This window comes from Neovison vison, chromosome 4 (assembly GCF_020171115.1).
Source record: "Neovison vison isolate M4711 chromosome 4, ASM_NN_V1, whole genome shotgun sequence".
Taxonomy (NCBI): domain Eukaryota; kingdom Metazoa; phylum Chordata; class Mammalia; order Carnivora; family Mustelidae; genus Neogale; species Neogale vison.
In genome coordinates this window covers 29,076,776-29,095,142 of record NC_058094.1, presented here as the reverse complement: position 1 = coordinate 29,095,142, position 18,367 = coordinate 29,076,776, and the positions used below count along the sequence as shown (strand labels likewise).

The following is an 18,367-nucleotide window of genomic DNA, read 5'->3' as shown; positions in this document are numbered from 1 at the left end:
GGACAATTCATGTGATGGGGTCAAAACCATCAAGAATAAGAATTTGATTAACTTTCATTTGGTTGTGGTCCTTTGATATTTATATTTTTACATCTATCCTTGTATCTTATAATGAATTTCCATTTTTATATGAACTTCCTGAAAAAAATTGTTTCTTACTCTAAATAATTAGCAATCTGAATTGCCTTTTGCCATATTTTGATAAATTTAAAAATAATGGAAATATAAGTATAAATAATGCTATAAAAACACCTATATTCTCTTTATTGAAAATTAGCTTGGTTACCATTTTGTCATATTTACTACCAGTCATTAATTTAAGGAAGGAAATATAGGAATAGCTAATGTCCTCTTGAGACACAATCGCTGGTTGTGGTGCCTACAGATCTCCCCAGAGGCAGTCATAATAATTAATTTTGTATGTATTTTTCCATGCCATTTTTGCCTTTTATATATCAGATGCACATATGGTGATTTTGCAAATTTTTTAAGCTTATGAAAAAGATGTTGAAATGTAAATATCAGAGCTATTACACTGTAAATATCATTTGCATATGATTTTTGTCATTCAGCATTCATTTTGAGAAATATTTATATGGTTTTATGCATGTCCAATTCATCATCTTAAAGTACCTCGTGAATATACCAATTTATTTTTGTCTCTATTGAGGGACATTTAGATTGTGTCCAACTTTTTGCTTTTACACGTGACCATTTTGAGGTTTGCTGCATGAATCTCCTGTTGTATACATGCTGGAGTTTCTTTAGGGTGTAAGCCCAGAGAGAAAATTGCTGGATAATAAACAAGTTAGTGGGTATTCAGTGTTTGAGGTGCCCAAATTGCTCCCCAGAGTGCCTGTACTTTCCGTAGGCATGAGAGTGCCGTATTCCCCACATCCTTTGTTGAAACTTGGAATCATCAGCTTCCTAATTTTGGTCAATTTGTCTGTTCCATGAGTAATGATGTGAGCATCTTCTCATATGTTTCTCAGATATTTGGGTCATTTCTTCTGCAAATGGCTTGTTAACATCTTCTATGCACTTACCAGATTGTCTTTTTTCTGTTGATTTATAGCTAGGTATTATATATACCTATGCACAGGTATGACACTTGAACTTTGTTTTAGTATCTTGTTGTAGGTATCTTGCTTATGGAGCCATTTCAGTCATTGATTTATTCCAATTTATTAATTTTTCCTCTATGGTTAATCATGACTTTTTAATCTCATGTAAGAGACCCATCTATGCTTCAAAGTTAAGATGTTCACATTTTCTTCTAAAATTCTAGAGTATTGCATTTTTCATTCTTAGCTATTTAAATCCATGTGAAATCCATATTGTATGTGATGTCATATAGGTAGGGTGACTATACCATTTACCAATCAAATCTGGACATTAGAGTGAATGGAAAAACAGTAAGTACAAGATGCTGAGATGGGGGGTGTACCCTGGTCGTATCTCAGGCCCTTTAGCATATGTGTTACCCTAGACAGAAAGTGCCACAACACATATGGTGCAGTTCATCCTTTTCTCATGATTTTGTGTTAGCTCTTCTGTCATGGTATAATTTACCATATAGAGATGACTGTTTATTTGTCATCATAGTAATTTTCCTTTCCTTATGCCATTCCATACTTCAGTAGATAATTCTTCTGCTAATCTCTATTAACCTAGATTTAAAACATGAAGCAGGGACGCCTGGGTGGCTCAGTTGGTTGGGCAGCTGCCTTTGGCTCAGGTCATGATCCCAGTGTCCTGGGATCAAGTCCCACATCGGGCTCCTTGCTCGACAGGGAGCCTGCTTCTCCCTCTGCCTCTGCCTGCCATTCCATCTGCCTATGCTTACTCTCTCTCTGATAAATAAATAAAATCTTTAAAAAAAAGAAGAAGAAGAAGAAGAAGAAGAAGAAGCAATGTAGAAGAATTCAATGGGAAAAAATTTACCATTGAGAAATATGTGTTTTCCCCCACTGCTTTCTTATAAGCTTATTGTTTATCGCCTTTAGAAGTTGGGCTTTTCTCTGCAAAGCATTTGATTTCATAACAACAGATTCTGTGGGTTTTGTTGTTGTTGCTGTGTTGTTTTAATACTGTTGTTTAAAATCATCATTTTCAGGGTCCTTTGAAGAAAGTACAGTTCTAACCATATCAGGCTCTGGATTTTCTCCCAATTCAGCTATATCAGTCTCAGTTGGACCAATGGCTTGCTCGCTTCTCTCTGTGGTTGGTAGGTCCTTTGTAAAATTGTTACTATTAGATCTAATTGTTTTTCTCTAAGAGAAAAGAGGCTCAAAGAGCAGTATTATAATAATACTTCTCCTATGGAGTACGCTATGGGGGCATGAAACTGACAAACTTCTGTGGAGGAATGCACTATCTTTTTAATCTTTGGTTAAAAAAATACAATGTCTTTATCCCATAACAGCTAATTTTTATTCTTTTCCCCTCATAGAGTGATTGTATAAAAGCTTTCCTTCTTTGGTATGTCTTTAGGACACAAAAATATAGACGTTGCCATGCTGCTGTTCCGTGGTTCCTTCTGCCCATGCTTTGACAGTGTCACTTTAGTAAAGCAGCAAAAGGACATGGCTATCTTCCCTGACTACTAGTCCAACAAAATCTCTATCCATTAACCCAGAATTTCAAGATTATTCACTTTTTCAACTCCTGAAAAAGTGAAAACCATGATTATTTATTTCCCTAAAAATTATCTTTCACAATCCTCGGTATTTTCCTTAACTTGAATAGGTTGGAATTACATAAGCAATGCACCTTCCATATAATTAAGTTGTTTTTAATTCAGATCCTCTGTGCATTCTTGAGGTCTAAGTCAATAATGCAACTGTAATATAAATGTACATATACTGTTCTAGATAAAGTGTGAAGGCTTTCATTTAGGTTTTCATCACCTTTCTTGATGAAACCTGGTATTTTTCTTAGTTTTGGACATAAATCATCTGTTGAACCAACATTTTTAGAATTATTGGTATAAATGATTTTACAGATTAGAATTTTAAAATTATTATTAAAATAACTTTTTTTTTTTTGCCACAGTGGGAAACAAGAGCAAATTGTTCACTTTGCTTTCATTATTTTTTTCACCTAGCTTTTTTTCTAACCATGTCTGATTCATAACATCAGGTAACTTGTAAAGACTTTTGCCCAATTAATGTATGAGTAGTTTTCCTTAGATACATTTCTTGGGGTATAAAAATGAAGGCCAATGTTTATATTTGCAAATATAGAATTTCAGTAATTTTATCTTACAAACATATTTAACCATGTTTTTCTTTCTTATCACAAGAAAATGAGATCCAATGCCAGATTCTGAATGGAAGTGCTGGCCATTTCCCAGTTGCTGTATCTGTAGCTGATGCTGGACTAGCACGGAATGTAGAGGGTGAGGAATTCTACTTCACTTACCAGAATCGGATCTCATACATCTGGCCCACTTCTGGCAGCCTGGCAGGTAATAGTTAATTGTTCGAAACCAAGAAAATTGCATACATTCCTGTCATTTCATTGTACTGTTTCTAGAACAGGGTGGAAGGAGTGGAACCCCAAGCTCCCTCACATAGAACAAAAGAGGCTCCCCTTTTGGAAGGCACAGTGCTTAAATGGCTGACTAATTCTTTTGTTTCTTTTGAAGCACAAGTCAGGGTGACTGGTTGTACTGACATCTTAGGTTATTGAATTAATATCATCAATTATTACATGTTTCTATAACAAGCTCATCAATTATGTCAGGATAAGATTTATTAGTTATTATTCTGCTTACCAGCTGCTCCATTTGTAACCACAGTCTCCGTGGAGCTACTTGACCCAGAAAAAGTTCCAGGAACAAATCAGGGAAAGGAAGGCTGATGCAGAAGATGGAAAGAAAATAACACATTTTTTCTGTCCTGCTTATTTCTTTTCCCTTTGTTAGATCATGCTTAGTTTTGGATTTTTGCTTTGGTCTTGATCTTTTCAGTGTGTTTTGTGTTTTTATTTTACTTTATTTTTTTTTCTTGGGATTTTTTCTTAGTTCCTTTTACTTACAGATATTAAAATTTGAGATTTGGGAAGAGTCTTAATTCTCTTTCATTCCCACCCGCAGAATGGATGAGTGTATAGGAGCAGCATAATTGGGCGCCTGGATGGCTCAGTGGCTTAAGCCTCTGCCTTTGGCTCAGGTCATGATCTCAGGGTCCTGGGACTGAGCCCTGCAATGGGCTCTCTGCTCAGCGGGGAGCCTGCTCCCCTCCCCCCACCTGCTGCTCTGCCTACTTGTGATCTCTCTAAGTAAATGAATAAATAAATAAAAAGAAACAGGATAATTTCTCTTTCAGATGAAGAGAACTGTATGGAAAATAGCAGCTCTTGCTAGTGATGCTACAGAGCAAATGGTGGTTCCAAATATGTTGTTTCATTAAATCACTTAGCTCAGTTCCTTTATGGCTCCAGACTCTAAGAGCTCTGGCTCCCGGATGTGGTAGTGATTATATACATCTCAAATCTGGTCCGTGATTATTTGCCAACACATCTCTTGATGATTAGAAAATTCTGTAATGATGAGTTAGATTCTTGACAAAGTTCCCTTTTGTTATTGTGGATCTGTTACCGTCATTGTTGTTTCCTTTTGAAGGTGGTACTCTTCTGACTGTATCTGGATTTGGCTTTAATGAAAATTCAAGGGTATTAGTTGGAAATGAAACCTGCAATGTGATTGAAGGGGATTTGAATAAAATAACCTGCAGAACACCAAAAGTAAGTCTTTTTTTTCTCCCCTGAAAACTTATGAAAATCTCAGTAGGTTAAACAGGTGATATTTTTACCTAGGAACTGTGGCATTAAGTGTTGTTCTGTATTTCTTCAACATTCTGCTATCTATTTCTAGGTATATTCTGCTAAGATGTATCTAGAATGTAGATATCATTCTAGATATCCACATTCTACATACATACCATTTAGAAATACAGACACATAAACCAGTAATAATGTGTTCCACTTGAAATGATAGAAGTAGATACAAAGTAAAAATAAAATATAGTGAGGAGAGGCTGTCAGAAAGAGCCTATCAGAACTCGAAGGATGAATGAAGAGTTGACCAAGTAAATCCAAGGATGAAAAAATTCAGTACTAAGAATCTAAAAAAAAAAATTCAGAGAAGCAAATCTAGATATTTTTCATTTCTTAAAAAAGAATATATGTCTAAAATGTGTTAAAGTTTCAATTTGTCAACAATAAATAAATACCCCCCAAAAAACCCGTGTGAAATTCATCATGTAATATTGTATCTTAGCACCAATTATTGTTTTTTATTTTAAAAAATAATGTCTAAATTTAAACCAAAACTCTTGTTTGCTTATTATGTGCAAAAAGATGCTGAATCCAATAACTAACATTAAAAAAATTGAGCAGACTCAATGTGGATATTATGTATTTGAAATCTGTAGGAAAAGTAAATTTGAGTATGTGTTGGACCAAATGATGATGAAAATTTGGAGGATATGGTAAATAAAAACTTTGTTTAAATTATGCCATTCAATTAAACACCGAGTACACCTAAAACAAATACTAGATGCTGGAAAAACATTTTTTCCTAATTGGGAAGTGAATAGATATTACATCAGTGAAAGTGCCAAATATTTTTCCAAGTGTCTTAGTCTCAGATTCTGAAACTAGGTCAGCAAAAAAGATAAAATAATGTGATTCTTCAGTGAAGAGGAATAAAAAAATACGTTTGAGTGTATTTTAAGAGCAAAATGTCAAAACTTTTAACACCTTTGCTTTATCAATTTAAAAAAGTCAGTTGTCCAGGGGCACTTGGGTGGCTCAGTCAGTTAGGTGTCTGTCTTTGACTCCAGTCATGATCCCAGGATTCTGGGATTGAGCCCTAAATTGGGCTCCCTGCTCAGCGGGGAGTCTTCTTCTCTCGCTCCCTCTGCCCCTCCCCCTGCTCCTGCACTTGCTCTCTCTCTCTCTCAAATAAATAAATAAAATCTTTATAAAAAATTAAAAACGTAAGAGTCACTTGTCCAGAGCTTCTTAACTATATTGCAGAGCCCTTAGGTATCCAATAATATGTATGCATTTAAATTGGTCATAAACAGGGGTGCCTGGGTGGCTCAGTGGATTAAAGCCTCTGCCTTCGACTCAGGTCATGATTCCAGGGTCCTGGGATCGAGCCCCACGTCGGGCTCTCTGCTCTGTGGGGAGCCTGCTTCCTCCTCTCTCTCTCTGCCTGCCTCGCTGCCTACTTGTGATTTCTCTCTCTCTGTCAAATAAATAAAATAATTTTTAATAAATAAATAAATAAAACCTCAAAACCACTATATCATATACCTTTACCTAGAAAATTAAAATATGTAGCCTACATTGGATACTACAGCTAATTATCTGAAGATGATTCTGATCATGAGTTTGAAACCAAACATCTTCAGCAGTTTATTTTGAATAATTCTATTTGTTTTTAGCCATTGGATTTCTTCATCTCAACATTTAGTATTTTCTAATTTTTTTTCTTTTTGTTTCAGAGAATTGAGGGTACAGTTGACATTTCAGTTATTACCAATGGATTTCAAGCCATAGCAAAAGATGCTTATAGTTATAATTGTTTACAGACTCCAGTTATAACTGATTTTAATCCAAAAGTACGAACAATACAAGGTAATAAAAATATCAATAAGATCAGTCATTTGATATCATATATATATGTATATATATATGGTATATAAATGTAAAATACACATGTATATGTAAGATGTATATACATCAAATAGATAAAGTAAACTATTTCAAGGAAGGTTATAGAAACAGTTTCTTCTGCAGTTGTTTCTTAAAGCAAAACCAGCCACAAGTTTTATTTTTTTAAACATAGTTTAGTCTATTTATTATTTCACTTTGAACATGTGTAATAAGGAGAAAAATATTAGGTTTTTCAGAAAGTACTTTGCCTTCTTTTTTCCCCCTATGAACCAATTTAACATGAATTTTTCTCTACATGGTAGCTATCAATTCTTTCACCGATTTTATTTTTCTTGCCTCTGTAAACATTAGGTTTTCCTAAATACAATAAAAGATAAGAAATGAGTTGGTTTACTTAATATGCAAATTTTATGCCACATAATGAGTTGAATCCTCTTGTTAAAACAACTTTTATTCTCTTTTAAAATAATAGGAGAAGTTAATTTAACAATTAAGGGTTATAACTTTGGAAATGAACTCGCACAGAAGGTGGAGGTATATGTCGGAGGAAAACCCTGCCAGATTTTTCAGTGGAATTTAACAGATATTAGATGTCTTTTGCCCAAGTTGTCTCCTGGAAAACATGATATCTATGTAGAAGTCAGAAACTGGGGCTTTGCATCAACAAGGTATAGTAATGACCATAAAACTTGAGGAGTTGTGGAACATATGGGCTTAATAGTTTTGGGATAAGAAAAGAAAGAGTCATTAACTTTATAATATTTCAGTTGCTTTTTCCACCTATCTACCTCTCCTTTTGCAAAGTGTTCTGAGAATATCCCATACAGCGCAGTATGTGCTTTGTTTTGAGACCAGTGCCATTCAGGTTAGGTTGTAAGATTCTCTGTGGAGCTGGGTTTATGTATATATCACATGCTTTTCATTCATTCTGGAAACACTTACCAAGCAGTTAGTAAGGGGCAGGCACTTGCTTGGTGCTGGATTTGCTGTGAAGAATAAGAGGGACTTGTCCTCCACTGTGAGTAATGCCCACGGTTTTGTTGGGGAGGCAGATTTCAAACAGAAGATTATATCAGTAACTTAATTATAAGTGTGAAAAAGACTATGAGTAAGAGGTAGCAAGGTCTGTAAGAGCATATAACAAAGAGCACTAACTTTTCCTAAGGGATAGAAAAATGTTCTCTAAAAGGTGACAGTTAAGCCAAGAAATGGGTAGGAAATGTCCGTAAAGAAAAAGATAGACTCCTTCTCCAGCTGTCTCCTTTAGGTAACTGTTCAGTATTTTCTTCCCGGAAGCTGTTTGCAAAATTTTAGTAATATTTTAGTTCTGGCATCAGGAAAGTATTGGTTTAGAATACTTAGAAAATGAGGAAACTGAAATTTAGGGATTTTAAAAAAAAAAAAGGCAGGTACACCTGACGTCAGAATAGGAGGGATTATTACAGCAGAATCTTGAGGTGAAGGACTGTGAGCGACAATAACTATGAAGCCCAGAGCTACATCCCTCTTCAATTCACAGGGCAGAGTTCACTTGGGTTCTAGAAGAGCTGTTGTTTGTGCTCTGGCATGATAGAGATAATGAACGGAATTGACAGCATATAAAACTGGGATATTTCAGTGACAGTTGAAGAAATACAAATTCAGTTATGCTGAGAAAGTGAAATAAAAGCACACACACAAAAAAAAGTTAGCACAAAGACTCATTTTACTTACGATGAGAGCTGGGTTGTAGGATTCTACTCTAAACATCAGGTCAGAAAGGCACTGTTCATTTTGATGGCCTCCTGGCAGACACATTGACTGTAACAAGACAAAATAAATTTTAAATTCTCTCACTGAAATAGTGGGAAGGGAGATCATGACAGGTCTCCAACATACATAGAATAATAAACTCAAATTAGTTGCACAAAACTTTTATTTCTTATATAAAATGTGTGGAATTTCATCTCTATGCTCATAGATAAGGCATCCTTTATGGTTTACACTAATGAATATATAAAATATCTTAAAGGACATCATATTTTTCTTGTGACCTCGGTTCTCATAACCGTATCTTTCTCATAATATTTTACAATTCTCCATCTCAAATTTTTCTTGCCATGGGATTTTCAGAAATTTAATTTTCATTGTTAGGGAAAAATTATTATTATGTAATTATTCTTATATGTAGTACATTGTTACTTATACAATATATGTTACTATTAAATATATACACAGAGATACCATCCAAGCAAATTAAAGTCATGCTAATTATCAGATTATCTAGTTCAAAAAAGTAATGTCTAATTAAATATTCAACTACTTCCTCTTCCTAAATAAATCATATCCAATAAGAATTTAACAATAGGACCTCATGGAAAGCTCATTGAAACATCTATTAATTTTTTTTTTTTTTTTTTTTTTTTTTGCAGGGACAAGGTAAATGCTTCTATACAGTATATTTTGGAAGTGACTGCCATGTTTCCACAGAGAGGCTCTTTATATGGTGGAACTGAAATCACTATAATGGGTTTGGGGTTCAGTACGATACCAACTGAGAACACAGTGCTCTTAGGTAAGAGCACCCTCACAGAAGGGTGTTATCATTTTTTTCTCTTTAGAAGATGTGCTTAGGACACCTGGGTGGCTCAGTTGATTAAGCATCTGCCTTTGACTCAGGTCATGATCCAGGACCCTGGGATTGAGTCCCACATTGGACTCCTTGCTCAGTGGGGAGCCTGCTTCTCCCTCTGCCTCTCTTCCCTTCCCCCGACCCCTCCCCTACCATGTGTGCTCACTCTCTCTCACAAAAATAAGTAAATAAGCTCTTTAAAAAAATAAATAATAAAATAAAAGATGTGTTTTTAGGTGCTGAGTTTTTACACAATACTCTCAATCATGGAAGCTTTATTTTGCTATTAACGTATAAAAGGTTAAGTGTCTTTGGTTAAGGTTGTAAAGAGAAATTGAATAGCTGCTTTTGATTTCAATAAATAAATATTTATATTTGATATCTATAAAACACTTTTAAAAGAAAAGTCTCTGTTCTAAAAATAATCAGTACTCAAAGATGATAACTATCAGAAAAGTGTTAAAGATTCTGCTAGATAATGGGGGGTTTTGCAGGATCTTAATAGTTTTTTGCTTTTTGTTTTTAGATTTTATTTATTAGAAAGCGAGTAAGAAAAAGAGAGAAAGAAGCATGAGCAGTAGGGATAGACAGAGGGAGAAGGAGAAGTAGACTCCTCACCAAACAGGGAGCCCGATGTGGGACTTGATCCCAGAACCCCGGGATCATGACTGGAGCCAAAGGCAGAGGCTTAACTGACTGAGCCACCCAGGTGCCCCATGCAGGGCCTTAACTGTTTACTGATTATAATTCATCTCTATATTTTACAAAAAATATTTGAGAAAATTTTTTTCCCCTATCTTATTTCTTTCTAGGGCCCTTCCCTTGTGATGTGATTTCATCATCAGAAAATGTCATAAAATGTATTCTTCATTCAACAGGGAATACATTCAGGATTACCAATACTGGAGAAGATTCAGGTATTAGCCAACATTTATATATTATAAATAATGGAAGCACTTTACCCTGAAATTGATTTTATTTTTGTTTATTTAATACTTCAAATATTCGGAGGAAAAACTGTTGCTATGTCTTTCTATGATTTGTCAGTAGTTTGTCTCTAATTTCTTTCCTTGACATCAGGGTGCATATATAGAATGAATCAGTGGTAGACTTGAGTCTACAAGGCTAGACAGCAATTTGCAAGTTGAGAAATTGCCATTAGGTTTCATTGCAGTACAGCACTTCCCAAGTTATGGTCGTTTGTTATTGGCCATGGGTTTCTAAATAAATATTCAAATTGAAGTTACATAGATTTTGGTATACCTCTATGCCTGAGAAAATTCTTATGTTTAAAGAACTGATCACAGCTTTAAAAGATATTCCATGTGATATTTCTGAACAACTTGCTTATTGACTTTCCAACTTTTTTTTCAAATTGTCTCTTGATCATCAGCGTTGGAGGTGCGTGGTTAATTTTTTTCCTTAGCTTCTCATTATCTTACTTTCCATTATTTCTGCTTATTTTTGTTACGTTTCAATTATGCACATAAAAATTTAGAATGCCATACTTTCAAAGATAATTATTAAGAACTTTTATTCCTTTTCCTTTTTTTAAAAAAATAAATATGTCTCAATTCTTGCTTCCAGTGCATGGATTAGGTTATGCCTGGTCACCATCAGTCTTAAACGTATCTGTGGGAGACACAGTGACGTGGCACTGGCAAGCCCATCCATTTCTTCAGGGAATAGGATATAGGGTTTTCTCTGTATCCAGTCCTGGAAGTGTAATTTATGATGGCAAAGGATTTACAAATGGAAGAGAAAAATCTGCCTCAGGTATGTTTCAATTTTGTTGCATTTTGTGTCATGATTCTCTTTCCTGGATATAATAAAAAGATGTTATTTCGATTTAAAATACTTTTGCATAAATGATATGTATAAATACACAAATAATTTAGTTGGCATTTTATTACTATAGTAAAAGTGTTGCAAATTTATAAAAATATTATAAATGAATGTAAGCAAGGGATTTTATAAATCAGAGATGAGTTCTGATTCAGAAATGTCTTTATTTATTCTGGAATAATCAACCAATTCAAAAAAATATCAAAATAAGCAAAATACAAAGAAAACTGGAGTATGTGTTTTAATCATACCAACTTGGTAGCAAGTAACGAACTTCAACTGACTGGAATCAGCAAATTAGTATTTCTCCTAAGACAACTCAGTGAAAGTGTGCCTGGTAGACTGTCTGTTTAGTTCTATATTTATAGCAGTTTGAATTTTTTCTCATGAAATCAAAGTATTGTTTGTTTTTCACTGCATGTTGAAGTTTTCTTTAAAATGTGGTGAGTTATGCCAGACTGGATATGATTTTCTAGAAAAACTAATGCTGGATCTTGTCTTCCTGGAATGTAATTTCATTACAGAAGATAGTTCTTTTAGAGTCAGTGAGTCATTACTACTTCCTGTCAGAATATCACGTACATGAAAAATGAGAATCCTGTCACCTGCCTGTGTTTGAAGGGTCACTTGAAATTTTTTTTAGAGGCTGTATTAATTGCTTGTGTTTATTACATACAATCTTATTTTTTGGCAGGTTCATTTTCTTACCAATTTACTTCACCTGGAATCCATTATTACAGCAGTGGATACGTTGATGAGGCTCACTCCATTTTTCTTCAAGGAGTCATTAATGTTTCACCAGCTGAAACCAGGCACCTTCCCCTGCACCTGTTTGTGGGTAGCACTGAAGCCACATATGATCAGGGTAAGAGGGTAAAAGAGAGAAACCCTATTATTCCTGTGACCTAGGGTGTATGTGACCTTTTTGGAGTAGGAAGCAGATGACTAGGTATAACCCTGCTTCTGTCTCTGACCAGCCACATGACCTTGGATAGACCTGGACAGTTCTGAGGCTAGAATCTATTCTATAGAATGAGGCCCATGTTAATGTTGTCCTGCCATTCTCCCAGAATCCTTCTGTGCCTCAGATGAGATGTAGCGTGAAGAAATTTTGACACTCTGTATGTGCCCCTCAAAATATATCAAAATGTGAGATGATGTTATTGTTTTGTTTTCCCCATAGGACCAGGCTTAGACAAATTGAAAAATAAATTAATTTTTATATTCACTCTTCTCTCTTTACCACCTATGTACTACCAGAGCCCCTCTTGTCATTCAGACAAAACCAAAAAAATTTTTAACAGAATATAAACCACCATCATTAAAATAAAGCGTAATGTAGCCTGAAAACAGTTCTTGTTTTAGAATATTATCCATGACTTACAGGACCTGTGAATTTGCACTTGGGGAGCTCTGTGACAGGCTGCCTAGCAACAGAACCCTTGTGTGGCCCGAACAATACCAGGGTTAAAAATTCAGACGGTTTGGTCTTTGAGCTTTCAAGTTGTTTTTCACCAACTATAAACAACATTAATCCATCTTCTGGAACACTGAATGAATTGGTAACAATTACTGGACGTGGCTTCAGTAATCTCACATGTGCTAATAAGGTAAGTAGGTAAAGATCTCCTTTTTACTACCATATACTCAATAAAATGTTTCATGCATAACCTCATAGTTTAATTTCTAACAGCTTTATCACAGTATGATTCATATGCCATACAATTCACCCATCAAGGTGTACAGTTTGGTGGCCTTTCCTATATTCACAGAGTTGTGTATCCATCTCCACATTCAATTTTAGAACATTTTTATAACACCAGAAAGTAACCCCAACCGTTAGCATAACCATCAATCTCTTCAACCATCCCAGACCTAAATAACCACTAATCTACTTTCTGTCTTATGGGTTTGCCCATTCTGGACTTTCTTAGAAACTGAATAGTATGTGTGGTCATTTGTGACCAACTTTATTCACTAAACATAATGTTTTCAAGGTTTAGCTGTGTTGTTCCATGCTTATCAATTCTTTCTTTCTTTCTTTCTTTCTTTCTTTCTTTCTTTCTTTCTTTCTTTTAATGCATTCAGCAGCTCCTGGCATAATGAAGAATCATTTCCCATAACACCTAAGTATTTTTTCTATAGCAGCATGTAGTACCTCATTAGGTTTTGATGTGGTGTTCAATGATTCATCAGTTGCGTATAATACCCAGGGCTCATCATAACACATGCCCTCCTCAGTACCCATCACCCAGTTATCCCATCCCCCAACCTCTCCCTTTTGTACTTCATTTCTTTTTATGGCTAAATAATATTCCATTATATAACAGACATGTTGTATTCATCCATATACCAGTCATGGGCATTGAGATTGTTTTCATCTTCTGGACTGTTATGAATAATGTAGCTATGAACGTTCACGCGTGGCCATAATTTAGGTTTAAGATTAATCCAAGAGATGTCTTAACCAGCCCCCAAAATTATTTTTATGAATAAAAAAAGTTTGCACGAGATCAAATTTTTAAAATTTCGTTGTTAATATAAAATTTAAGTTCACACTAGAGTAATGGTATTGACTTGTTTCCATATTCATTTTACTTTTAGGTTACAATTGGTAGCTACCCGTGTATTGTAGAAGAAAGTAGTGACAATTCCATTATATGTCGTATTGACCCTCAGAACTCAATGGATGTTGGCGTCAGGGAAATTGTCACATTAATGGTCTACAACCTGGGCACGGCTATCAACACGCTGCCCAGTGAATTTGATAGGCGGTTTGTACTGTTGCCAAACATCGACATGGTGTTGCCATATGCAGGATCAACTGCAGGACTGACAAGAGTGATCATAAAAGGCTCTGGGTTTGCAGCTTCTTCTGGGGGTATAGAAGTCTTCATGGGTCATTTTCCGTGTAAAGTTCTCTCAGTGAATTACACAGCCATTGAGTGTGAAACGTCTCCTGCTCCCCAACAGCTTGTGAAAGTGGATCTTCTGGTACATAGAGTGCCTGCTCAGTGTCAGGGGAACTGCAGCTTTGCCTACTTAGAAAGCATCACTGCTGTAGTAACAAGAATCTTCCCAAACTCTATCGAAGGACCTGTCAAGGTTCTTATTGAAGGAGAAGGTTTTGGCACCATCTTGGAGGACATTGCTGTTTTCATTGGAGACCAACAGTTCAGAGCAATAGATGTTAATGAGAATAATATCACTGTTCTTGTGAGTCCTCTCCCAGCTGGTCTTCATTCTCTTAGTGTTGTGGTGGGAAGTAAAGGCTTGGCTCTGGGAAACCTTACTGTTAGCAGCCCCGCAGTAGCGTCTGTCACACCAGCTTCTGGAAGCATTGCCGGTGGAACTACGTTGGTGATCACAGGAAATGGCTTCTACCCAGGCAACACCACAGTCACTGTTGGGGATGAACCTTGTGAAATTATTTCTGTCAACTCCAGTGAAGTCCACTGCTATACACCAACAGGGATGGCTGGAAGGGCCAGTGTGAAGATCTTTGTTAATGCAGTTGCTTATCCACCTCTGTCATTTACATATGCCTTGGAAAATACTCCACTTCTCAGAGAACTTGTCCCAAGTACAGGTACTCCAATACTTTCCATATGTTGTCTCAATATGTTATTATCAGTAATATTTATTAGTGTAGAATTAGAATAATGTTTATAAATGATTATTAAAATGTGTTTTCAGACAATCCATATAACCCAGTTAATACATGGGATTTTTCTGTGTAGTTTCCATTTTGTGATTATTTTTTGCACATTCTTGGCACAACATTTTTAGTCAAATTCCAACTTCTATTTTGAAACAAAATCCCCATTAACTTGATCTAAATTTCTTTTTTTTTTTAAGATTTTATTTATTTATTTGACAGACAAAGATCACAAGTAGGCAGAAAGGCAGGCAGAGAGAGGAGGAAGCAGTCTCTCTGCGGAGCAGAGAGCCCAATATGGGGTTCGATCCCAGGACCCTGGAATCATGACCTGAGCCAAAGGCAGAGGCCACCCAGGTGCCCCTTGATCTAAATTTCAAAATGAGGAAGAAATATATGGATATCTATGAATTAAAATTGATAATTAATTTGTGTCATTAATGTTGATATGACATAGAAAACAACTGTTAAAATTCAGATGTAGGTTATTAAACGTTGAGAATTTTTCTGTATATCTCATTTCCATAAAACTACAATTGGATGCTAGCTTATTAATTTTAGAGAGTTCTTTTAAAGGAGGTAATTGGCCCATCCAGATAGAAAAAATATTATGAAATAAGATTTACTTAATGATTTAACATAACTTGTTTTTCTAAGTTAAGATGTCTTCTTGTGTCATTATTCTATGCTATTTCTGATCATCATGAATAATAGCAAAGACATAGTTACACCCCATATATTTGTAATCATTGCAAATGGCAAACTAGATATTGGCATATGTTTTTATTTCCATGAACCATTTCTTTTTTTTTTTTTAAAGATTTTATTTATTTATTTATTTATTTGACAGAGATCACAAGTAGGCAGAGAGGCAGGCAGAGAGAGAGGAGGAAGCAGGCTCCCTGCTGAGCAGAGAGCCCGATGTGGGGCTCAATCCCAGGACCCCGAGATCATGATCTGAGCCGAAGGCAGAGGCTTAACCCACTGAGCCACCCAGGTGCCCCTTCCATGAACCATTTCTATCACCATCTCTTTCTTTGAATGTGTCTTTCAAACAACATATTTGAAGATACAAGGCTTACAGACAAGTGAGAACTGAGCTGTTTTATTTACTAAGGAAACATGGTAATAGATCACACTTAGAACAACACTTCCATTTGAAAGGTGAAAATGCCAGACAAAATTAAAAATTTAAGGACTAACAATAGCCAAACTATGGAAAGAATCTAAATGTCCATCAACAGATGAATGGATAAAGAAGTTATGGTATATATATATATATGTGTGTGTGTGTACACACACACACACACACACACACACACAGAGGAATACTATGCAGCCATCAAAAGAAGCAAAATCTTGCCATTTTGCAATGACATGGATGGAACTAGAGGATATTATGCTAAGCATATAAGTCAATCAGAGAAAGACAATTATCATATGATCTCTCTGATATGAGGTATTTGAGAGGCAGAGTCGGGGGTCGTGAGGAATAGGGAGGGAAAAAATGAAACAAGGTAGGATCAGGAGGGAGACAAACCATAAGAGACTCTTAATCTCAGGAAACAAACTGAGGCTTGCTGGGGGTGAGGGGGTAGGGATAGGGTGGCTGGGTTATGGACACTGGGGAGGGTATGTGCTACAGTGAATGTTATGGAATGGGTAAGCCTGATGATTCACAGACCTGTACCTCTGGGGCAAATAATACATTATATGTTAAAAATTTTTTAAAAATTTAAGGACACATATTTTGGCTCATATCTTAAAACTATTCCTAAAATGAAAATCTCGTAAATATCTGTGGTCTTTAAAATGACCACATTAGGGGTGCCTGGATGGCTCAGAGGGTTAAGCCTCTGACTTCGGCTCAGGTCATGATCTCAGGGTCCTGGAATCGAGCCCCGTATCAGGCTCTTTGCTCAGCAGGGAGCCTGCTTCCCATCTCTCTCTGCCTGTCTCTCTGCCTACTTGTGATCTCTCTCTCTGTCAAATAAATAAATAAAATTTTTAAAAAATGATAATTTAAACGTTAGTGTTCTTTACAATTAGTACTTGAATTAAAATCAACCTATTTGGTGACTCTGTATGTGTATGTGTATGTGTTGATTTGAACCTATTCACTTATTTACATATGTAGGTATTCATTTGGATGACCTATGAAAAAATTTCTCTGTATTTAGTGCTCTCAATACATTTTTGTCAAAAGGGGGAAAGAAGGTAACAGAAGAACTAAAGTACTTTGTTCTGTGTACATTTATTCAATGCATCAACATCAACATTCATTTATAATTCTTTAAATTAATTCCTTGTTTCTGTATATACTATCTTACATCTAAGTACTTACCTATCATAATTTATCAAGTATATATATTAAAAATATTTAAGAAAACTAATCTATCCTCAAAACAGTTGCCAATAGCAGGGAAGTACCAAAAATAAAAAATAGTAAGCCCCATCCCTAAAATATGTTCCAACTCATCACTCCTGCTGAGACATTCATACTTCTGGATTCTAATTCATCTCTCTTCCCATTTTTCCTCTTCTCCACTAGCCTGAACTAACATTAACAATAACAGTAGAATAACAATGCAGTGCAGTGGACAGAAGGGCTGGGGAATAATGAATGTTGAGGTAACTTAATGTAAATATGCTGTAGATTGTAACATGAGGTATAGCTAAACTCTTGTGTTTTGCTGACCTTATATTAGCTTTGAAATACTGGGTATTATTTTGTTTATGAGAGTAATTAGGTGTATCTATAAATGCATGTATAAGTACTGGAATTTAGATATATTGTTTGCTTTTTTTTTTTTTTTAAAGGTCCACCAGGAACCAAAATTCAAATCACTGGATCTAATTTTGGTACCGATCTCTCGGACATTTTGGTGATGATAGACACGATTCCGTGTAATGTAACCATGGTCAATGACAGTGTATTGCAGTGTGACACTGAAGATCACGCCGGGGGCACTTTCCCTGTTACGATGCATCATAAGACAAAAGGCTTTGCTGTGTCCACAGTTGTCTTTGAGTACCCACTTACTATTCAAAGTATTCACCCAAGCCAAGGTAGGTACAAATAATGTAAATATTCTGTATTATTTCAGTAAACACTTAACCTTATTTAGAAAAAAAAATTCTTCAAACACTGTTAAAATTTGTAGCTCCTATAACACATTAAATATATTTTTATTTATGTATCAAATAAGCATGCATGTGTATCAATGAACCTTCTCGAAATATTTACCAATGGCCTATATTTCTCTTAGTGTTATATAATTAACTTCAAATTTAATCCTACTTAAAATGTCCAGATTATATGTGAAATTTTTTTATAAACTCATGTTTAGACATCACTGGCCTGTAGTGATGAATACAAAGATAGGTATTTTTTCTATTTGAAAATTATTTTAGTGGTTAAAAACGTTAAGAACAGATAATTAATGTACCCCTAATTAAATAGTAATTTTACGTTTATGTTTTGACCAATCTGAAATTCTTTTTAACATCTCTCTTAAATAAAGTTTTAGCTCCTAGAAGTAGTTTAAATAAATGATGCGACG

General features: G+C 35.3%; 1 protein-coding gene across 1 annotated transcript in view; it reads left to right on the top strand.

The window, feature by feature from the left end:
* The window catches only part of PKHD1L1 (PKHD1 like 1), a 157,742-nt gene that overhangs the window by 57,530 nt on the left and 81,845 nt on the right, over nt 1-18,367 (top strand). Inside the window, exons 28-39 of the mRNA XM_044245081.1 lie at nt 2,117-2,227; nt 3,305-3,469; nt 4,628-4,749; nt 6,519-6,651; nt 7,163-7,358; nt 9,102-9,244; nt 10,114-10,218; nt 10,889-11,077; nt 11,841-12,011; nt 12,533-12,756; nt 13,751-14,735; nt 17,625-17,873. Of these exons, the coding sequence (XP_044101016.1) occupies nt 2,117-2,227; nt 3,305-3,469; nt 4,628-4,749; nt 6,519-6,651; nt 7,163-7,358; nt 9,102-9,244; nt 10,114-10,218; nt 10,889-11,077; nt 11,841-12,011; nt 12,533-12,756; nt 13,751-14,735; nt 17,625-17,873 (2,793 nt within the window). The remainder of the gene's footprint in view (nt 1-2,116; nt 2,228-3,304; nt 3,470-4,627; nt 4,750-6,518; nt 6,652-7,162; nt 7,359-9,101; nt 9,245-10,113; nt 10,219-10,888; nt 11,078-11,840; nt 12,012-12,532; nt 12,757-13,750; nt 14,736-17,624; nt 17,874-18,367) is intronic.